This window comes from Zophobas morio, unplaced genomic scaffold, assembly GCF_036711695.1.
Source record: "Zophobas morio isolate AGI-343-1 ecotype UQ-CSIRO unplaced genomic scaffold, CSIRO_AGI_Zmor_V1 ptg000005l, whole genome shotgun sequence".
NCBI lineage: Eukaryota > Metazoa > Arthropoda > Insecta > Coleoptera > Tenebrionidae > Zophobas > Zophobas morio.
In genome coordinates, this window is record NW_026972110.1 from 6387888 (window position 1) to 6411314 (window position 23427).

At 32.6% G+C, this 23427-nt stretch overlaps 3 protein-coding genes across 4 annotated transcripts; 2 read left to right on the forward strand and 1 right to left on the reverse strand.

The window, feature by feature from the left end:
* The first annotated feature begins 18 nt into the window (after window positions 1-18).
* Window positions 19-9310, forward strand: LOC135122503 (coiled-coil domain-containing protein 39). Its single transcript, XM_064046727.1, has 10 exons — window positions 19-302; window positions 352-769; window positions 3451-3752; window positions 3803-4234; window positions 4284-4409; window positions 4459-4752; window positions 4808-5183; window positions 5702-5809; window positions 8764-8954; window positions 9002-9310. The coding sequence occupies exons 1-10, from the start codon at window positions 84-86 to the stop codon at window positions 9284-9286; spliced, it is 2751 nt and encodes a 916-aa protein (XP_063902797.1). The 5' UTR covers window positions 19-83; the 3' UTR covers window positions 9287-9310.
* On the reverse strand, window positions 9301-18261 carry LOC135122502 (symplekin). 2 transcript variants are annotated; one of them, XM_064046725.1, is made up of 10 exons: window positions 18043-18261; window positions 17798-17994; window positions 17360-17749; window positions 17021-17307; window positions 16506-16969; window positions 10683-11798; window positions 10434-10631; window positions 10224-10382; window positions 9486-9764; window positions 9301-9433 (listed from the first exon to the last, which is right to left on the reverse strand). In XM_064046725.1, exons 1-10 carry the CDS (start codon window positions 18079-18081, stop codon window positions 9371-9373), a joined length of 3192 nt encoding a protein of 1063 aa, XP_063902795.1. In that variant the 5' UTR covers window positions 18082-18261; the 3' UTR covers window positions 9301-9370. The 2 variants fall into 2 exon arrangements, with proteins under 2 accessions (XP_063902795.1, XP_063902796.1); XM_064046726.1 differs by having other exon boundaries at window positions 9301-9430; window positions 18043-18260.
* A 173-nt stretch (window positions 18262-18434) lies between these two features.
* LOC135122506 (GRIP and coiled-coil domain-containing protein 2-like) lies at window positions 18435-23176 on the forward strand. Its single transcript, XM_064046731.1, has 4 exons — window positions 18435-21892; window positions 21943-22123; window positions 22173-22628; window positions 22935-23176. Exons 1-4 carry the CDS (start codon window positions 18549-18551, stop codon window positions 23109-23111), a joined length of 4158 nt encoding a protein of 1385 aa, XP_063902801.1. The 5' UTR covers window positions 18435-18548; the 3' UTR covers window positions 23112-23176.
* Window positions 23177-23427: the final 251 nt, after the last annotated feature.

Sequence of the window (23427 nt, forward strand, 5' to 3'; positions counted from 1 at the left end):
ACCACGGAAACCGTTTAAACCGCACCTAAACAAACTTACTTCATGACAAGAATGTTCGTCTGACGAAAGTGAATTTTTTAATAATGTCAACATATTTAGAAGAAATTCTCAAAAAATTAGGTTGGGAAGATGGATTCCAAATACCGGTTGCGAATGCCGAGAATCAGCAACTCGAAGAAGAAGTCGCTAGACTTACTTTACAAAAACTTAAGGCGAAAACTCAGTTTGAAACCTCAACAGTGAAACTCGAAAATATTGAACACCACATAAAATACATATCAACGGAGTCTGAGCAAACTCAGGTAACCGAAAATCGCCACATATTCTTTAAAAATTATAGAAAAATTTTAGAACCTCATCACGGTCCATGCTCAGCAACTTCAAGCCGACGAGCACAGGTTAAAAACACATGAAGCGCAAAAAAACAAGTACGATCATGACATAAGGGAATGCGAGAAGAAAACTGCTGAAATAAAAGAAAGGCAGAAAGCAAAACGGGCCCAATTGGAAAGATGTGCTAAAAAACTGAATACGTTAAAATCGGAAACCGAATGGGATACGGAAGCTCTGAAGGCTTGGGAAGAATCTTTACAAAAAAGGGATGATGATAATGAGTTAATTAAGAAGTTCTCTAAGCAAGATTATCGAAAATATAATGAGCTGGAAGCGAAACGACAGAACTTAGAACTTGAATTTGCCAGCAGAAAACAAACTATCCAGAAAATGGTTTGTGATCTTACCAACTATGAAAGAATGCTGGAACGCACAGGTCGGTACAACAAAAACCAATATATAATGTAAATGTTGCTTTTAATATTTTTCAAATGGGAAAATAAAAATTGTTAATCATGTTAATTTTTATGCAAATTAGGAACGAACAGGTGGTGTAATAAAAAATAAATTAAAATTAAATCACGAAACATAAACATTTTGGATGATGGATAACATAAACAATAACGATAATAATGGGGTGTAATATGGTGAAAAAACCTTTAAATCAAATTTTGGTAAAAATGTTACAAATCTTCCCGAACCTATAATTTTGTGAAAATTTGGTTATAAACCTCATACAGTTTCAATACGCATAACCACATCACGTACTTAGTATTTTTGTACTGTTGTACTTACGCGTTAAATTTATTTCATTTTAAAATCGTGAAAGTTAATTACTTACTCTTCAGTGGTAGTTGTAGCGGCACAAGGTAAGTAATTTTTAATATACACATTAAAATGCAACTCTTATGGTGTAACGTATTTTTACAAATCCAGGAAAAGACTAATACCCACGTCCAAAAAAAATCCGAATATGGTAAATCGTTTCCTATAAATAAAAAATAAAAATAGCTAATACCCTTTCAGTTAACGGATTTATATTCAGTAATTTTATAATTTTCGATTTTGAAGGAACATCTCAGTCATCTTACAATAAAGAAAATACAAACATTTCTGCAATTTATGCACATAGATGGCCTCTAGTTTATAATATAAATTTATTAAATTAAACTGCGCGTCAAAAGTTAGGAATTTGGATGAGACATATTTTTTTTTTTTTTTTTTTTTGAAATAATTGAGTAGACTTAAATTAAATTTATTAAAATATTCCTAACGTTTGGCGCACAGTGTATAATTTAAGGTAATGCTAAATATATTTAATACATATATCGTAATTCTGTGTGGAAATTGTAGTTTATTACAAAAACTATTGACTTTCATGCTAATTATACACATTTAAATTAATGAATAATGTTTTACCATTATTAAATACACTGATCATAACAAAAATTAAAACGTCTTTATCGACATTTTATTAAACTGAATTGTTTTTAAAAGCATCGTTATTCAAATTATATTCTAAATATATTTGTCTTTATATTAATGTCCACTGCCTATCAAAACTGTTAAATACAGTTAAGATAAATTTTATTTATCTATCTATAACATCAATTTTACACACGTTATTAAACAGTAATTTACATAACTAGTTTGGGAAAGCCTACTTCCCGCATGAACGTTTGTTTGCGGCACGACCGAAGACAGCAGGGGGAAGTACAGTTCTAACACTACATCAGTACCTAGTAAAATTTTACTTTGAGGGATTGTGGGACAATGCACGGGGATAATGCCGCCAATAAAAGGAGCGTGCCGCCATTTTAAAGTGGCCTAGAAACATCCAGGGTTGCATTGAATTTGTGATTTATGGTTTTGTGGGTCTAATCTTCATGGTTAACTTTGAAATGCCAATAAAATTTATTAGATACTGTTCAAGTGATTCAAGATTAATTGTGAATTACTTATAAATAATGAAGCACTCTAAACATATTACAACGTTACGCTTCCAGGCTTCTTTAGAGTTACCATGGCAACGGGAAGGCAAAACCGCGCGTGCGGAAAATTCGACTTCCCGTACCGCGATGAGTACGCAAAATTCATCAAAAAAAAAAGATCATAAGTGTAACTAAATGTATTCAACAATTTAAAATTAAGTCATGGAAAAAGATAAAGACAATGAAAACATTCACGAAATGCAGTTTTCCATAGTAAATGGTACCTCAATTTTATAAAATAACATACTGCTTTACTTGTGGTTTATGAATCAGCCTTAATTTTATACTCTACACGTCCACATTTTTATGAAAAAGTCCAAATTGCATAACAACATTTTATAGCAGTATAAGCGAACACATCGTCTGATGAGGTGTACAGTTTAGTCGAAAAATGTATTATTAATGCGAAAGTCGCTGGTTCGATTGATTTATGCGCCTTTTTTTATAAATTTGATCAAGTATGGTTTACTACATATTTTAGAAAATTTGAGAATACAGTGCAGTTATTATTAGTATTACTACACTGCACCTATTCAGACTGATATAATTACGTGTCCTGTGTGACGCCATCACATGACAAGCATAACATGCTTCTTTGCCTGCAATTTAGATTTAGACTCCATACATATCCCTATTTTAACTTATAGAGATTATCATAGAATAAATAAAATTCGCACCTCTATTTGTGCGACTGTACTTCAGGGGCAACATAAGTTCTGTTTAAATAACATTACACCATTTTTTTGCATATGTAAGTACGGTTAAAAATATGATTACATTGTTACGGCACAGATAAGTATGATACAATATAAATTTCAAACAAGATTTACATAATAAAATTATCTCCGTCAAATTTTTGGTGGATAAAATAGACGAAATTTTATTAGCATTTTGCTATCTGCAAGATCATTTTTTTAAGTTTACCTAGAATTCCACAGTAATCTTTTTAGTAATTTCGGAGATCACTCGTCTAATACAATCTCCAACAGACAGACAGACAGACAGAAACGGGAAACCTATTACAATACTTCTACTCTCTAGTTTATACTTGGGAACTAAAAAAATGGTTTTACATGAATTCCTCTATATTTTTCTGCTGACATCATTGATTGTTGTTTTTCTGTAGGAAAAATAATGAAACAGCAAGTAGAGGAACGAAATGCCCTGATTCAACAGTGGAAGGATTCAGTAAAAATTCTTCAACAACGCGACAATGATATAGATCATACACAAACACAAATCCTAGAAACTCAAGAAATTATCGAGAAGGAACAAGAAAAATTGCAGGAACATAAGCAGTTTCACGAGAACGAACTTAAAAATAACAACGATCTAGAACACGAAAAGCAACAACTCAATTATTTAAATTCAAAATTACGACGAGAACTTCATGAATTAAGCCAATACACACTACTCCTACATAGTCAGGTAAACTGGACACAGTAAATGACTAAATGACAATCACTCTTGTTTCGTAGGCTGACACAGTGAGGCGTCAAATGGTACACATTGCACACCAACTCGAAAAAGAGCGCAAGAACAAGAAAACTATACACGAAAAAATCGCAAACACACAAGATAAAATAGAAAATATTAAAATTCGTGCCAACGCTTTGAGGGAAAAAAATGAAGCTATTAAGAAATCGGCGATGTCAGCTGACGAACGTACTAGACAGTTGGAAAAACTGATTGATTATGAACAGAAACAACAAAATGCGTTGCAAAGCGATTGTGAACTGTTACAGAACATATTTTTCAGAGTTCAGCAAGAATTACAGGAACAGTTTAGTATTGGAAAAATGAGAGATCTGGATATTAACGGAGTAGTTAACAATATCAACCATTTACGTAAACATAACGATGATCAACGCAAAGCTTTGGGTAAAAGAAAAGAAGATGCGTACGAACTGGTAAGATTCTCAAACATTTTTACTGCAGTTTAACTAAACTCTGTTTAAGGATTATAAAATAGATGAAGTACAAAGAAAAATTCTTATTAAAGAAAATGTCATCCACAATGAATTTACTGAAGAACTTGAGATAAAACTTCTTGAGTTAGAAAATACGATGGGCGAACGCGCAGAGGTTTGATTTAAACTATATTTATAGACAATTGTCTAAAATAGCTTTACAGATTAAAAACATGTTAAAAGATCAAGTTAATAAAATCAGAGACGACATGCGAAGATTAACTTCAGCAATTGTAGCTGATCAAAGTCAATTAGTTGTTTTAAAAGATAAAATGCAACATCAAAATTTGAGTTACGAAGGAGGGCAAAAGCAGCTACAAACATTAAAAGCCAGTATACAAGAAAAACAAGTTGAAGAAAACATCCTACGCCTCCGTGTTAACCAACTAAATAAAGCTATGAAAAAAGAAGAAAAAAGTATATATTCGATGAAAAAGTTTAAACTCACTCTAGAACAGGTACACTTACAACAAACTTAACAAATAATTATTTCAAATCTTCGATTTTTTATAGGCAACGCAAGAACGATTGATAGAAATAAGCACAAATAAAGACATTCTACTTGTAAAACGAAGAAATCTAAGTGAAGATAAAGGAAGATTAAAATGTGACATCGCCGAACGCCGCATTAAACTTGAACAATTTCAGAAAAAGTACGACATCACTTTAATGACCATGGGAAAAGATGAAGATGGACAAACTCTGTCCATTACGCATTTTAAAATTAAGAATGCTCAGGAAAAATTTTTACTTCAGCAAGAAGGTGATGAACTTGACATAAAAATTAAAACAGCCGAAAAAGAAATTCTTGCAATGGAAAACACATTGAAAGTGGTAAATTTAACAAACGCAGCTTTTAAACAAAGTCTTTCCGCTGTTGAAGAAGAGGGTAAGTAACTCCAGGATCTACTGTTTCAAATATGTAAATGCAAGTTTTTGTTCGAGGAGAGCTGAAATAAGTTTTTTAGATCAGATTTTTTTTTGAAAAATGACAATACTATTTGTTTTTGAACTTAAAACGATAAACACGCGTGAATTGATTGACAATACCGACTATAACGTGTTCTTTTATATTTTGAAAACTGAATTTTGCTATCTTTTATGGCCTCGAATTTTGTTCAGAAAATTTTAAATAATTAGTTTAATGAATTGTTGATTTAAAATATTTAAATATGATAACTCAAACATAACAACATGCGCCAAAACACATTTAACATTTGTGGAAAGTGAGGAGAGATAATCACAGTTCTGATCGTCTAGCGGTTAGAACCCCCGTTCGAAAAGTGGAAGACAACGATTCGAACTCCACTGAGCCCGTGTGACATTATTCCTCGGTTTCCACACATTAATGTAATGCAAAATTGTGCATCTGTCTCCATTATTTAACAATTCAATGTTACATTTTAGGAACAGAGATTCAAGAAATGAAAGTTTTGGAAAATCAGTTGTTAATGGTAAATGACGTATTAAGGGCAAACAGAAAAAAACTAGCAGAAAAACGACAAGAAGTGGAAGGTAACACTAACTTTAACCTAAATAGTACAAATTGTTCTAGTTATGTTATTGCACTATAGACAAGGAAAACACCATGTTGACAACGTGTTTTGGAGTTTAAAATGTAGTTTCTTGACACAAATTTGGGTGTCAACGCATGATTTAATTGGAACCTAAAACACACCAACAGCTTGACATTACAATTCACCTACCGTTTTAAAATCAAGACCTTCTCTAATCTTTTTTTATGTCGTAACCCCTTGATACAGAAGACATAACAGTCTTCTGATTTATAAAATACTGTTACGTTGATCGGCAAAAATGGGCGTGGGTGAAACTCAATTTATTCTTTAGTAATACAAATTTATACGACTAACCACAGAGCGAAAATATAACAACGAATAATTCTAATTCAACTTAATTTGAACTCATTAATCGACTCCTGGATTAGACTAGACTGACTTACTCTCGAAGGTGGCGTCTATTTAAACCCATACGTTCCTTTCTAGATATTTCGTGATCGAGGTTTTTCTGGAGTATTCATAGCGACTTCCGCTTCTAGGCTTTTCTTTATTCGAGCGCTGCCGTCACCTATGAGGAGAAAGCCCATAGGTGTCGTAACAGAATTAGGAATGCAACCCAGAAAATATTTTCAGAGGTTTTATAGACGTATTTTTATTTATGAAAAACGTTAATAATGTATAATAATAGCAGACATTGTCATAATCTTGACAAAAACAGCACTTTTGAAGTTTATAACAAAAATGTATTTAATTAATGTGATGAGTAATGATCTAATGGCTCTTAAAATGCTGTCCATTTCTTTCACATGCTCCAATTCTATCCCAAAATGACATTATCACCCGCATTAAAATATCTGGGAAATACATTCTAATTCTATGTTTTTTTTATTCTATTTTCTAAATGTTCCACGCTGCTAATTGAAGTTTGGTAAACTATTTCTATAACTGTGCCCCATAAAAAAAAATCTAAAGGTGTAATACCTGGATTTCTGGGAGTCAAGGATTAGTAGACCCTCTCCCAATTCACCTGTTCGAGAAGGCCACATCAAGGTAATCCCGCGCCCTCTTATGATAATGCGGAGAAGCATCGTTCTGTTGAAACCATAAATTTTGTCGTATTTCCAAATTAACATTTTCGAGTAGTAATGGTTTTAAATTAGTTTGAATAAAATTTAAATAAAAATTGTCCCACACCAAACGTTTGTAGAGTAAACTATTTGAAAATGTCTTTCTCTAATCCGGTGGCTGTTCTCTTCACTATAATACTTATGGTTATGCTTGATAAATCCACCACTAATTGAAAATTTTTGAAAAAACAATAAAATCGTAAAAATAGTGTTAAACATTTGTACAAAAAAAATGCAGAAGGATAATCTTTTAAGATGATCTACGGGTTTTAACTCTCGGACTAATGACCATAGATTTATCGACTAATTAATACTTGCTGCTCTGGCACTTACTTCAGATAAACATTATTGTCTACTAATTTCAAAACTGTTATTTCATTTAACACCCTTGTATTTGTTTCTTCTCGGATTTTTTTAAAAGGTAGCCAATTTACTCTCAAAACAAGTTTCCAGTCTTTTGAAAATAGTATCTGCTTCTGCTCTTCTATTCTGAAAACGAGTAGCCAAGGAAGCATTTGTTCTAGGTTCACCATAAATTAAAATCAAAACCTAATTTAGGCTGTGTGAATTTTTAAATTTTCAAAAAATGCGCCAAAAACCAGTGTGGTACTTTTCAACGGCGGCAACCGTACCACGACGTTTAGGATGTCCTTGTGGCACATTGTTTGACACTGTGTGGTAGTTTTAGAACAAAAAACTTGCTTGAAGATCCAGATTTTTTGATGAGCAACCCAGAAATTTACAAATTTATACTAATAAGGCTAACACAGGACATTTAGGTGTTGTAACGCTTTAAGAACGATTTTAAAGTACTTACTTACTTATCCGGTAACCTCTTCTACCGCAGGTCTAGAGGCAATTGCATTTCTCCATACTCTTCTATCTAACATCCTACTCTTTGCTTGAATCCATGTCATCACTTTTTTTGCCAGAGCTCTGATAATTTCCATATTCCAGGTAGTTCTCGGACTTCTCCATTTTGTTAAAATGCTTAAACCAACGAATTCCACAGCTTTTTATTTTCTTTTTCCTTGTCATTCCTTCTATCTTTTTTATTTACTATTTTCATATCGCAAGTTTTGATTTTACTCCTTAGTTTTGATATTAACGTCCACGATTCAAAGCCGTGCATGAATATAAGTGAGAAAATTGTTTTTTTACTTATTTCTCTTTTACTAAAGCAGCTCCTATAAAGTCCTCTGTAGATATTGTTTCTTCTTCTTCTTTCGTTACCTATCCTCTTTGGAAGTTGCCGATCACTTTGGTCCGGCCTGAATAGTGCAGTGGATGACTAAGATTCTTTAACCATGATATTCTTCTCCGACTTTGGTTTCTTCTGCCTTTAATTTTTTCTTGTAATATCAACTGCCATATACCCTTTCTTCGTACAAAATTGCGCAAACTATTCATTCGAAAAAATTTCAATAAGCAGTGAAACTACAGCACTCAGGCGGACTGATACGGATGGAAAAATTTGATTGTGGTATTTTTAATTTATGTGAGCTTAAAATTTTATTTTTTCTTTCCCTCATAATTCTGGAGAATGAATCAAGAACTAGGAAACGTCCAATAAGGTATCACTTTATCTCTCCTGCTATTTAATATTTTTTAACAAAATTTTATTCATTTAATTCGAACATATAACACTCAATTTGTAACAAACAACTAGAAGAAGGACCACTATTACTATAAAAACGAACAGAAGCGACTTTTAAATACTATTGTTTGCCACTGCATAATGTAGGCGATACATTTCATATAAATATCTAATGTGATTGTTCATTTCAGATGAAATACGATGGAATAACATTTTTTTTTGTTGTAGAAGTGAAAGCCATGCTAAAAGACCTCGAAATAAGAATTACCCAAGACCGTGAAAAGCAGGTGGATTTGGAGGAAGAATATTTAAAAGTTCAGAGAGAAAAGGCACAGAAAGAAGAAAAAGTAAAGAGAGCTGAAAATTGTTTAAAGCAAGTTGAGAAAAAACTTCACCGCAAACAACGTGAAAAATACGACGTACGGTAACATATATGCTTTGACAAGAAATAACATTATTTTTATAGAGAGATTTAGAAATTCGGCAGCTTTATAATGCAAACTTAAACGCTATGCACCGCCTCGTTGAAATGTCAATTCGTTATCAAGAAGTAGCTCCACTAATAACTCGTTACACCATCGAATACGAAATAAAGCTACCTGAGAAACGAACACTCTCCGGCCACACGGAATCCACAAGATCTATACAAACTTGCAGTTCGACCGAATCAGAAACAAAAAGCGTATCCGACACGGATTCAGGTTCGCAAGTTTCGTCAATAGCTAAAGTTGTAATAACATTCAAAGCATAATAAAGTAATGTAACCAATGTAAAATCATCTCTTTATTCTTATTTCTGAATTCATAAAATAGATAATTATTTAACTTAACTTAGTTTAGTCCATCCCAGGTGGCAGAGGTTCGGTCGCTTGCGGTCCTCCTGTCTCAGTCAGTGTCTGCTTAAAAAATATAGAATTTAAAACACAAGCAAAACAGAAAATAATTATATACCGTTTCTTCTGTTAAACTGCCAACAGGTGGAGGAACGGCTGGTGGGGGTTGTGTGTACGATCCCATAATTATTTCTTGAACTGTCAATGGAATATGTGTTCTTTGTCCTTCCGTGAAGTTCATCAAATGTTCTTTCAAAGGTTCTTTTAATTCTGGACAAATAGCCAAAGCATCTGACAACTGCGGTGGTGGTAGCTGCATTAATACTGCAAAACTTTGAGGTTTTGTTCTCTGACAACACTTAATGAACCCTTCCCACACCACTTTTTGTTTCCAGACCTAAAATATATATTTCAATATTTATTAAATCTTGTATTTCAACCGCAAAAACAACATTTAAAAATGTTTAAGGTTATCCCAACAGAGTAGAGATTTCTAAACGTTACTTTTAGATACCCTACTTAATACCCAAAAAGAGTTTAAACTTAGTTTATTCTGTCCACTGTTCTATTCTCTAAGACACTAAATTAATAAATCACACATACAGAAATACACAATTTTGCACATTTTAAATAGGGTTTACTTGGGAACATTGTAGATGACGTCATAAATTTTTTGGCGAAGATGAAGAAACAATGCTTTCCGAACGACAAACAAAGGGTATTAATTAAGAAAAATACAACGTAGATGCTGAAACGCGTTGACAAAACTATAATATCTGGTTTCAATACAGTAACGAAAAAAGTCCAAATTTCTGGACTGATGTTATGTATACCGAATTCCTTATAACCAACGTACCTGTTTTAAGATCAAACGTTGCAAAATATTCATAACGAAGCCTGAAAGCCTTGGATAGCTGCCCAAGGCCTGAATAACAGTTCTCATAAGTAAAGTAGGAAGAGGCGTTTGATCCATCAATTGTTGTAAAACTACTGCCAGCACTTCTTGTGTAAAAACCTGAAATTCACAGTAGTAAATCAAATAACTCAAAATATTAAACATAGTTACTTGTTTTTCCTGAAGACACATGGAGGTTGCTTTAATAATAGTTTTCAAATCAGCTTTCGTAGAATCAATTAGATGTAGAGCTACCAACAACTCTGTCGGTGTTATAGGACTATCACCATGTAAGCCCAAAAGTCTGTTAAAAACTTCCCTCACAACAACCGGATTTAATTTTATAAGTTTTGGCAATGCTGCGATCACCTAAAACACTTAGCTAATAAGAAAAATCGATTTCGAATAACATTTACTCACTTCTTTCTTTGACAAGCCATTGAGCACAGGAATAAGAAATCTTACATCAGAAACTCTTGTATGATACAGATCTCTGACTCTCTGAACCAACTGCGTACTTGGTGGTCCCTTATCTGTCAAAACGTGAATAACTCTAGTGACCAACGTTTCGGAGCCTTTTGGACATTCTTCAACCAATTTCAATAGTTCCGGAGAATCCATACCCATCGATCTAATCGGACTTTCGAGCAACCGTAAAATTATCCGTTTAATGTTAGCCCCAGTCTGGACGTAAACTTTCGCCAAGTCATGAATAAGACTTTCATTAGCAGGGAGTAATGAAATGTACGGCAATAAACAAGCTTTTATGAAATCGTCTCCCCAAGTTTCACTCTTCAGCCGTCCCTGACTAAAACCACATAAACTTTCAGGTGGTCTTTGAAGTTTCAAAAACTCCAAGTTCATCCTAGCAAATTCTTCTATGACCAGTTTCAAATCAGGCCTTTGGTGCAATTCCAAAACATGAGCAATTGCACAATCTCTTATTGCGTTTGATTCATACGTTGTGTACGAGAGTAAAGCGTTAAGAAACATTAACTGCTTGGGCGGTTTCCGTACCGTTAAATCACGGAGTAGGGTTAAAGCCCAAGTACATTTTTTTTCTTCTCTACACAACTGATGAAGTTTCTCGAGAGCTTCATCGGTTACTAATGGTGCCTCAAGCAATAATCGAGAAAATACCACCGAATCGTTAGTGGAAACATTTATGAATGTGCAAAGAAGAGTGTTGTAGCTCTTGTCTAGCTTAGTATCTTTACGTAGGGGGGGAACACGTGAAAAGCCTTGTAGAATGCTATACTCCTCAAAAAGCCATGCTAAAGCAAGATCAACATGTGTGCGTAAATCAGCCAACAGGAAAGTTAGTACGGTTTGTCGTACGGTTGGACTAAAACAAGCTGCTATCGTGGTGATTAATTTTTGATACAAACATTTTGCTGCTGTTTTGTCCGCACTTAACAATCTGGTGATTGAACTTATTAACAGTTTTTCTTTCGCATCTTTTTCGAGAGGTTTCGTTATTTCAGATAATTTTAAAGTTTTTATTCTGGGAACTTTTGCTCTCTCTTTCTTCTGAAGCTGTAAACAAACAATACAATTTACACTTTTACTACCTCAATTCAGGATAATAATTTGACTAAAAATAATATTCCGAGTGCACACAAAATAATAAAAAATTTTAAATATTTTTATAAAACATTTCGAATAAATTTGCTAAACAACGTGTGAATTCTGGCCAAGTCACCTAACATATTTTTCTAAAACAAAAGTCAAAGCATTTTATATTTACGACTTATTGTGCTCAGCAGCGCAGAAGATAAGTTCACAAATTTATTTGCCCTTGTTTTCTTTTAGTATCATTTCATATAATTCGATGCAGAAATATGACCGTTGGCAGTCATGGATTTGAAAAGTTGAGCTTAAAATGCTTTCGGTTGAAGACGACATTTTTTCTACTACTATGTAACAATATTATCATTATTACAATTATTTCGATTAGTAATAGTACCCATATTTCCAGATCGTATTTCACTACCTTCAGCCAATTACAGGGGTGACGAGAGGTAGTGTTGCCATCGCCTTGCTTATTTACTTGATGTCCTTTGTTTACAGTTTTCCATTTTAAAAATGTTATATTTTTTTCTCTATTTAAGAGTGGCAAAAGTATAGTGTCACATTCACAATTATGCCCATTACTCGCTCAGATAATTTGTTTCACTCGCAAACGTCGTCTTCGTGAAGAATTGCTATCATAATTTACTCATACAATAATAATAACGTACTACCACTACCGGGAATGGACAAATCTTTAAAAATCCATGGCTGCCTTTGATCGTGTTTTACTTCCCGATGGTAGCTAAGGAAGTATTGTAATCGAGTCTACTGAGCGACTGGCTAATTAATTTCGGGAAAATAGAATAAGCCGTTCTTGATTTGATCAATAAAATAAATTGCCTCATTTCATGAATTGTTTTGAGTTACCATGTAAATTCTAAATAACAACAATGCACATCGAAACATCAAAGACAACAGCTATCAAAAGGTCCGAGGATCCGATTTTGCACGAATACAAATGCATTATTCTAATGACAGAAAAAATAAGCATGCTATGCATATATTTCAAGGGAGTTTTTTCACAACAATTTTTTGTGATGATGTTATCAACATTTTAGCAAAAACACATGTATTAATTTGATTAGATGCAGTGTAATACTAATAACAGTACAGTATCATCAAATTTTCGAGAAAATAGGATGAACCATTTTTGATTTCACCAATAAAAAAATGGGAATAGAATTCGAACTCAGGCCTTCTATCTGCGAAGCTGACGTTCTTTCAACAACTCTACGCAATTGGCTTGTGTAAAGTGACCATACGTCAAATGTATTGTCCCACATTACATAAGTCCTGAAAAAGTCCTGTATTTCATGTGTAAGTTGTTGTATTATTATTGTAGTGTAGAATACGAATCGTCAAAGCTTCTCTTACGTTTTTTCGACACAAGTTGTTTTACTGCATCTCATTTCTGACAAAAAAAGCCTATAATGTTTCTTTTATGTGTTGTAGAATTTTATAAGCTAAAAACAGTGGTGACAACTTCGTTCGGAAATTTCCATAATAACTCAGATATTGATTTTTAAAGATACGCGACAAAAAATTTCACCAACATTTTAAAAAGAATGATGACGATACAAATATTTTAAAAACTGTACTTATAGAGAAAATTATGGACAAGTTATATTTAAAATTTCATAACAATAAGTCTGTTGATAATAGAGATATTACATTCTGAAAATATACCGAACATGCCAGAAGAAAAAAAAGGTAGGGACTGGCCTTAAAAATTGTTACTTTTTTAAATTTATCCATTTCCCTGAACAGTGACCTGCACTGAACTCGAGAAATTCTGATCAAGCGCGTCAGACTTCGTATTTTCGTATTTATGTATCTAAAAATCAAAAGAAGAGGAAGAATTAGACAATAAAAATTATCATAACAATAAACAAAATTATGGCACATGTTTATGCAGAAGTACATGATGAGCAGACGCCACCAAATTATTGGTAAACATGATCAAACAAATTTTTGGTAGTCGTTTCATATTTCTAACATACAGATAAAATTTGACGACAATCGGTCTGGTAGTTTCGGAGATTATAAGCCTAATAAAAATCGACAGAGCTGACAAAAATTCTATCTAAATAACCTTAGACCAATTTTTTTATATCACGCCATAAATCGTGGGTGAAACTTAGTACACAAAATTTCATTTTACGCAAAGATTTCCTGTGTTGAGCGATATTAAACGGAAATACGACGATATCGTATCTTGGGATTTCCTCATAATACAATCAGAACAGATGTTAACCTTTATCTCTTTATAGGTATTTTCCAGTTTTTTTAACACATCTGTATTTTATTTTCTATTATATTTTTGAATTTTCTGACTTCTTAAGTTTGTTATTAAACATTTCTGAAGTGTAAATATTAGCAGTTCCGTAAGAAATTTCCTTAATTATGCAGAATATCCACGTAAAAACTTCTGGAAAGAATATTTCCATAGCATTAAAAAAAATCTGCTTCACATTTTTCTAATCACTATAATGAAGTCTCGTTACCAACATGAAAATAGCTAATATCAAAAGGGTATTATGTACCTACAAACTGTTTCCTTGATTATTTCACAGACAATACTCCGTCCACAAGTAATAATATCGACAAGCAATAAAAGTTAGATTTAATGAGATATTGAATATTACATAACATTCAATACAAGTAGCATCAAACTGCTATGCTCGTGGCAATCGTCAAGTGTATAAACAATGCAACTTTTTTTAATTTCACGCCATTTACTAGATAATCTGCTCTTATTGAAATAATATCATTATATGCGACAGTGTTAACCTTTAGGAATTTTTTTACGATTTATGAAATATAATTTCATGTCCTCCGCATAGCCGGCATGTAACATTAAGATGAAGTACACAATATAACTGACATAAACCCGCAAATGTGTTTTTAAATATAAACCAATAATGTAAAAAATATAAAGCAGATACTTTTTATAATAGTTCTAACTTCTAAGAACTATTCACGTGGTAAATATGTATGTACTGTTTAAATAAATATATATTCTATATACTAAAAAAATATGTTTTATTCTTACAGAGAATTATAAGATATTATTTCATTTGTTAACTAGTAGGAAGAGAAACCGCGATGTAATAATTGTTACAAAACTTTTAACTCTATACTTCTTAGCATGTTATTAATCTAGTTTTTGAAATTTTGAAAAAAGTCCAGTATGTACAAATATCTCCTAAATTATTCAAATTCTATCTGTTCATCTGAAAACAAATTTTATACTAAAACTAACTAAACTGGAAAATACTGAAATTCAGTTCATAAAGTTGACTGAGTCCTTAAAACCAAGGCATAAATATGGTTTCAGTTTTCATTGTTTTAAGTGATCTTTATGACGCTTAGAAGATTATATGCATACATACATATGAGCAATTTTTGCTTTTTTTTTGTTGTTTAATAAGAATCTAATTAAATCGATTTACTGCTAAAAATTATGAATTGTGTGAAACTTTCAGCAACGTACTTCGATGTTTCTGGTTACTGCAAACTGGAACATTTTCCATTGTAAGGCATATATTGGAAAATTGGTTTTTATTATCTGTGAAAGGAGACATCTCAAGTGAATTTATCAAGAAAAGTTTTCTGTTCAAAATGAATATAACTAAATGTTGTATAAGGCATGGTACAAGCAAACTGATAGCTCTGCAAGTATTACACCTATTCCTGAATGTGATAGAGGGTATTTAATTAACCATAAAGTATGTATAATGCTTCAATTTTCATGTCAGCTTGAACATATGTCATGGGAATTCCCTTAATAATAAGTTGACATAATGTATAATTTTTTTAAATGTTCTGATTACACGAACTTTGGTTATAATTTCCCGGCTTCATAATAATGTTCAAATATAAATGAAATTGTTAGTGTAATCGGTTCAGTAGTTTAGTAGTGATTATCTGTGTAACGATAATAAAAGATAGACAAACACACGGAAACGAGAAACATGAAACTGAGATATAAAAATAATTTTCCACATATTTTTATGAAGGTCTGTACATTCTATAATGACATTTTTGACCAAAACAAAATAATGGATCCAATTACTTTTATGCTTCTACAGACACTCACCGGCATGAAAAACGGGCCAGCTAACATTTTTCGAAGTACAGTGCTTCGACGTTTTTACTATGCTTATTTTTGATATTGTTTCTTGACCAGCATATTAATCGAGTGTATCTGCACCCCATACTTTAGATGAGTTTCAGAATGTACGTTTAAAGGAATGAGAGAATATCCAACAAGAATAAACAGACTATTTATTTATATTGGAATCCCCTAAAGAATGGCAGCAGTCTTATAGGTTCGTGGGGGAAATACCCGTTATTGACGTCCTTAAAGAGTGTGTCAATGATCATTGGTTTTGCTTTTTTTGGAAACTTTAATTTTTTTTCAGTTTTGTTTGATTATTGAATTTTTATCATTTTCTATTAAAATATATATTTTTAAGTTCTTTCTAGGATAAAAAAATACAATAAACGTTGCATAACAACATCAAAGTATTGCAGCCGAAATCGTACTTTGTTTTGCACATTTTCGGATCTTTGAAAAAAAATACTGGTGGCCCGTTTTTCGTGGCGGTAAGTGTATATAAAAATTGACATATTAATTCATTTTAAGTTATTACCTACCACACAACTCACCTTTTCCTTTTCATCTTTATCCTCCTCTATTTCTTTCTCTGGTGGTTTAACTTCTTCATTCTTTTTCATGAAAAATTTACCAGGAGGAGATACACTTGCTTCAGTCATTTGTGTCGCTAAAATTTTTGCTAATATCTCCACTTGTCCTACTCTTCCTGAATCAACAAATTTACTGTATTCTTTGCTAAATTCAAAGGGCATTGTAGTTGGCAATTTGTTAATAGATGAAAAAATTAGTTGCACAGCTTTCTCTAATGTAAAATTCTCCATCACAAATTGCTCATTTATTTCTTGAAGTGACTGCGGTTCACTGTCGTTTGTATCATTATCAAAATCAATCTGTGGATCTAATCGAGGTTTTTTGTTATAAATCTGCAATGACTCCATTGAAAGTGTACGTTTACAATATTTTCTTCTCTCCTCGGCTTTTGGTACCATTTTTGATATTTCTTGTTGAGAATAACCTGAAGTAACCATATTTAAAAACATATATTTAAACTAGTAACTATCATTACCTAAATCTGTCAGCATTGGAGTTAATTTTTCAACAAATTCATATGCTGCAGGATGTTTTATAAGCCCAGACAATTCAGTTTTCAATTTTTTTCTCACTGAATTTACTTGAGTTGTTGTTAACGTTGGAGGTAGGTTATTGTAAAGAGACTCAATAGCTGATACAACTCTCGACATAAATTCAGCGCGATTTTTTGCAATATTGGTAACAACACCCAAACATGTTAATAAATTTGCACTACTGATGTGTGGTGATCCATGAAACTTTAAAAGCAGTTCAAAGAGAGTACTAGAACACATTTCCATTATACATAAGTACATAAAAAAAATGATGTGATTACTTTGCTTCCTCTTCTAATTTTCTTCTTCTGGCAATTTTTAAAGTTAAAGGTACATCATCTAAAGAAAAATCATTTGGTTTGTTGCTCTCGGCTTGATCAGGGTATGTTTGAAGTAACACCACACACTCTAAAAATTTCACAGAACTGGTTCGTATTCCATCATTGTCACTGTCTATCATATTTGCAATTTCCAGCTTAATTGCCGACAACTGTCGCCATGCATTTTCCATTTCTTCAGTCACATATGATGCTTTACACATCCATGCTAAGGTTCTTCGATATATGGTGATTAAAGCCTGGATCACTCGTTTTTGTACGGCAATGGATTCATCACATAATAACATATGGAGTGTCAGCATAACTTTTGGCAATAATGACTCACGGACTTTGCTAAACAATTACAAAATAACTTTTATTTCAAGACACATTTCAACTCACCATAATTCTTCGATAAAACCCACCAAGGCTTTTTTGACATCGCCATTTTTATCTGTGGTAAAATTTAAAATACTCGGTAAAAACTTCTGCAGAAGTTGCGGAGATTTGCGAATTAATACTTCTTGCAACTTGTGGAGATATTCCAATTTTTCTGTTGCGTTATGAGCCACAGCGGCATTGTTTATCCATTGAGTAACCTATAAAATACAGTAAAATTCTGTCCTGCTGCTACAAATACAAATTACCAAGTCTTGATCCGATACATCGTTCATATCAAAATCCATTTTGAGCGTATTAATTTTTAAGGTTATGTTCTAAGAAATAATTTTCATGTAAACTTTGAAAATCGTAATAAATTACAAACAAAATGGATTTTTATATAATTTCCAATATTTAGTAATTATGTGCATAATGCAAAATTATAAAATAAATAGCGTCAGAATAGTAGCAACATGGATGGATGTAATAAATATATGACGTCAGATTCATAATGTTTCGTGTTTTGTCAAAGATGTCAAAAGAATGTCAAAATCCTGTAGTGACACAATAACAAAGTAAAATGTCACTAAAGATATAGTAATTTTTGTTAGTTTCATTTCTGTGATTTCGTTGGTACGTCGACATTTTATCACTTGTCACTTGTATCACAAAACGTCAAAATAGTGTTGATGTGTCAAAAAAACCGACGAACGTAAAATAAAAATGTAAAGTAGTAATAGAAATATATTATATCTAAGTAAGAATAATAAAAATGGAAGTAAATTCAACCAGTGAAAGTGGAAAAAAAGTTGCTTTAGAAAGTTTGTCCAGGGAAGACCTAATCAAAAGATGTGAGCGTCTTTTGATTCTGGCTCAAAAAGCCAAACAAGCAAGAGATACACTCCAGGAAGAAAATAACGAATTGAGAAACAAATTGAAAGGTGAGCAAGACCGAAATGTCACCCACGAAATCATTGAAAAGTTAACCCAACAAAAATTGACCTATGTAAATACAATCGAAGATTTGAAAAAGCAAAACAGTATTTTAAACAACAAACTTCAAACTTGTTTGGGAGATCTACATGTGTGTGCAGAAAAAACAAATACCTTGGATAGTGAAAATGTGGCTTTCAAAAGACAAGTTAAACGTTTGACAGATGAAAATGAACAGCTTTTATCCCATTTAGAATTATTAGAAAAACAGATGGAGGAATGTAAAAAATTAGGACTTGAGCAACAAAACCAACTACTTATATTGGAAAAAAGCAACAAAACACTTGAAGATACTAATCAAAAGCTACTAAATGAAAGTTCCGTCAACAGTCATTCTGCTGAGTTGCAGAAAATGCTGAATATAAGCTTACAGGAAGTAAAGAAACTGCAAACGGAAAATAACACACTGAAAGAAAAAGTGGATGGTTTAAAAATGAATTTGTCTGAGAAAGACAAAAATATATTAACTGTGAGTGAAGACTTGCAGATCAAGATTAAATTAGTAGAAGACTTGCAAGTACAAATAAAGGAAATGCAGAACAGTCAAATTGAAAATGAAAATGAGAGTCTGAAAACCCAAATTAGACAATTAATGGAGAGTAATGAAAGTCTCGCACAAGAAAATACAGACACACAAAACCGTCAATCAGTAATGGAAAACTCACTTAAGGAGTTAGAAGTAACCAACAAAACATTGAAGGAAAAATTGAAATCATATCATGGCAAGATTGTTAAGTTTGCAGGAAACATCAAAGCTATCAAAGAAAATAAAAATGAAATTCTTGCATTGTTCAAGACATATACAAATCAAGTGGAAGAATGGAAACAAGAGTTAGATGTGGCATCTCAAAAGTTGTGGCAACATATCAATAACATCACAAATGAGAACAAGATCCTCAAAGAATGCAATCTCAAATTTTTAGAACAGTTAGAAGCACATAAAACTGATGATGAAAAAAGTAAAGAACTCTGTGAACTGGAATATTTTAAAAATGAAAACAAAAAATTGGCTGAAGAAGTTGCTAATCTACAGGGTTTACAAAATGAGTACAAACTACAAATCGATGCATTGATTAGTGAAAAAGATGATATTGATCAAAACATGGCAAAGCTTGTTCAGAAACACCAGGAAGAATTGAAGGTTTTTGATGATCAAAGCAAGAAAGATATGACTGAAATACAAAACCAAATTGAAGAGAATGAGAAAATATGTATTGAGTACAGGAAAGTAATATCAAAATTGGAGGAAGATAATGGTTTGCATATAAGAGAACTGGATGAATTAAAGCAAAAGAATTATGACCTTCAAGAAGCACTGGAACATGCAAAGGAAACTGAGAAACAAATAGCAGACAGAACAAGTGAAGAAATTCTTAAACTGGTGCAAGAAAATGCTGAGTTATTGGAGGCAGATCGCAAATTGCAAGAAAAAAGTAACAATATGAAAGAAGCTGATTCTCAGACTGACGAAGCTGTCTCTTCAAAAAGTGAACTAGAGGAAGCAATAACATCATTAAAAAGAGAAAATTCTGAACTGCTTACAGAGATGAATGAAATGAACCAAGCATTGAAAGAAAGAGGTGAAACAATTTCAAAGTTTCAAGCACATTGTGATGAAGTCATGAAGAAACTGCAAATTTATGAAACTCAGGCAAATAGAAATGTTGATAACATTTCGCAAAAAGAAGAAACCATCAAGAAATTAGAGCAAGAAATTGAGCGACTTAAGTGTAAAGAAAACACAACAACAATAGAAGCAGATGATGATAAAATTGTTAAAAAAGATCTTGAAATTTCAGAATTGAAGAATGAAATAGAGAATCTGAAAGAAAGATTGAATGCAAATTTAGATTCCAGTTATGCAGAAAGCGAAACCATGTCTACATCAACAATATCAAGGTCAGAAGAAGTAAACAGACTGAAAGATTTAGAAGGATCGTGGGAAGAAAGATATGGTAAACTTAGGAGTTTAGCAGTCAAGTTGAAAGGAAAAGTTAGAGATTTATCTAATGAACTACTGAAGGAACAGAATGAGAAAAACGATGTTCAACAAAAGTGCGCAAATAATATGAAAACGATATCTACATTACAAGCACAATGTGATACATTACAGGATGAGTTGGAAGCAAATAAAAAGCAAAATAAAGAGTATCTCGCGAATTTAGATGCAACAGCGGCCGAAATTTCTAAAGACAAGCAAAAGTTAGTAGAATATGAAGAAATCACCACCAAACTTAGACAAGAAATTGACGAACTCAATCAAGAGAAAGCAAACACTGAAACTTGGAAGAAACAAATAAGTGGAAAGGTGCAAACGTTTAGAAAAGAACTTGAAGCCAATAAAGTTCTTAAAAAAGAATTTGAAGCTAAAATTGCAAAACTCACTACTGAATTAGAAGCTAAAGAACAAGCGTTGAAAGCTGAAAGTGATGGTCATCTACAAACAAAAAGTTCATTGGAACATTCCATTAACGAACGCATGAAAAATTCCGTCCTTAATTTGGAAATGCAAGATTATGAAAGGAGTGTGAAAGAATTATCGCAAAAATTAGATAAGAAACAAGAAGAAATAAATAAACTTAAAAGCCAACTAGACTCACAGAAAAGTACGTCAAATGCAATTAGAGAACAAAATAAATTGCTTGAAGAACGTACTGAAGAAATGAAGAATGACGTGAGTGCAACCCATGCAGAAATGGTCAATTTAAAAAAACAGGTAGTTGAATTAGAAGAAGTTGTATTACAAAAGGAAAATAAAATTCAGGATGTGACTCAGTTGATAGAAGCTGTACGTTCCGAAAATGAGGAGTTGTCTACTGAATTATCAAAGGTGATAGCAGAACATCAAAAACACCAAAGTAGTTTGAAGAATGAAAAGGAACATTTGAGAAGCCAAGTTCTGGGTCTACAACAGACACTAAGAGAAGTACAAGACACTCTAAAACTTAGAGAGGAGGAGTTAAAAATTGTACAGAATGATTATGACACCTACAAGGTTCGAGCGCAAAGCGTTCTAAGACAAAATCAAAATCGTAATGTGGGTTTAGAAGAAAAGCTTGCTGAAGAATTATCAGCGTTACAAGTCAAGTGTGAAACTCTCACCTCTGAACTAAAAGAGTGCAGGTAAGTTTCTAACGTTTGTTTAGTGTGTGATTTAATATTAAAATTTACAGAGATACCATTGATACGTTACGAAAAGAAAACGTTACTTTTCTACAAGAAAAAACAGAACTTTCTAATAAATTTGAAGAAATAGCCAGTGAAATGGAAGATCTTAAGTTGGTGTATGAACAGTTATCCAGTAAACACCAGCAAACGATCATCGAACACGGAGAAACCGTCAGGAGTTTAAAAGTAAAAAATAAAAAATTTCAATTTGTTTTTTGTTTATTGGAGTTTTTAGGTTCATGCTGAAACATTAGCCCAGTGTTATCGACAACAGTTATCAGAACAAGAAGTCCGTCATAATAGAGAAATAATCGAGCTGCAAAGTAAAATCGAGAAAGCTCCGTCACCTACTGATTTACCATTCCCACCTCTTCCAACGATGCATCGCGAAGAAGGGGAGGGTTCTGAAAGTACCGAAAATACTAACAAAAATAGCATGCATCCGGTTCCGCTAGAGAGATTACTAGGAACTGACGCTGACCAAGAAGTGGCCTTCATTAAGAAACAGTTGAGTGAAGAAGAATTGAAAGTGATTCACTTAACTGCTCTATTAGCAGACACTGAACAAGATTTAGCGAAACATGTACAGATGAATAAGCTTTTGAAGGAGGAAATTAGAAGGCAACAGAGGTCAGTGGAGAGAGAAAAACATGCAGAAAACTTGGAGTATCTTAAAAACGTCGTTTTTAAGGTAAGTTGCACAATTGTCACATCAGATAAGGTGTTATGTTAAAATTCAGTATTACTGTGATTCGTTTACAGTTAAATTTTTTGGTTGTATAAAACAGTTAATTATGTTAATAGAAATCCATTTAAATTTATTCACAATCAGTGACCTTGACATTACTAGATTATATTTTAAAGGCAAGGAATCCTTTCGTTTATCTTATCTTTTGTGGGCCTCTGAACAAATTTAATGAATAGCACAACCACAAGTGACAATATCAATACCAGATAACAAACATAAATAATAATATTACATTATTAAATTTTTCAGTTTGTAACGTTGCACAGTGGGGATGAAAGAAGCCGATTAGTACCGGTGTTAAACACAATACTGAAGTTGAGCCCTGAGGAAACTCAAAAGCTTACTATGGTGGCAAGAGGGGATCCAGGTATAAGAGGATGGACCAATTACCTTCCTTTGTGGCCATCGCCGTCTAAACCTACATAATTTACTTGTTGTGTAAATAATTATCAAAGTGTTTATAAAAAATAAATTATTTCTTATTGACGTTTTATTAGTAAATTTGAATTGAATTTCCCGCGGCGATTTCAACCCCGTAACGTCACATCCCTTGCCTAATTTTTTGCGCGTTCTCATTGGTTCAATAATTTTAGTCACTTCCCCTATTCGCCCTTGCGATAATTTTTCAGCAAAAATGCATTGTTGAATTTAACAATAAATACGACAGACGAGATTGTTTCGAGCATACAATTACGTGCAAAATTCTGAACAACTTAAATTTGACCCATTTTTTGCAGACCAT

What these genes read in the sequence shown, in the direction of transcription:
- LOC135122503 (XM_064046727.1), top strand. Translation starts at nt 84, where the DNA reads ATGTCAACATATTTAGAAGAAATTCTCAAAAAATTAGGTTGGGAAGAT. An exon ending in TTCCGCTGTTGAAGAAGAGG is followed by an intron (nt 5,184 to 5,701) that starts GTAAGTAACTCC and finishes GTTACATTTTAG; the next exon opens with GAACAGAGATTCAAGAAATG. An exon ending in AACAACGTGAAAAATACGAC is followed by an intron (nt 8,955 to 9,001) that starts GTACGGTAACAT and finishes TTATTTTTATAG; the next exon opens with AGAGATTTAGAAATTCGGCA.
- LOC135122502 (XM_064046725.1), bottom strand. Translation starts at nt 18,081, where the DNA reads ATGGATTTTGATATGAACGATGTATCGGATCAAGACTTG. An exon ending in AAATTAGAAGAGGAAGCAAA is followed by an intron (nt 17,308 to 17,359) that starts GTAATCACATCA and finishes AATGTGTTCTAG; the next exon opens with TACTCTCTTTGAACTGCTTT. An exon ending in TCCAATGCTGACAGATTTAG is followed by an intron (nt 16,970 to 17,020) that starts GTAATGATAGTT and finishes TGGTTACTTCAG; the next exon opens with GTTATTCTCAACAAGAAATA.
- LOC135122506 (XM_064046731.1), top strand. Translation starts at nt 18,549, where the DNA reads ATGGAAGTAAATTCAACCAGTGAAAGTGGAAAAAAAGTTGCTTTAGAA. An exon ending in AAACCGTCAGGAGTTTAAAA is followed by an intron (nt 22,124 to 22,172) that starts GTAAAAAATAAA and finishes TGGAGTTTTTAG; the next exon opens with GTTCATGCTGAAACATTAGC. An exon ending in TTAAAAACGTCGTTTTTAAG is followed by an intron (nt 22,629 to 22,934) that starts GTAAGTTGCACA and finishes TAAATTTTTCAG; the next exon opens with TTTGTAACGTTGCACAGTGG.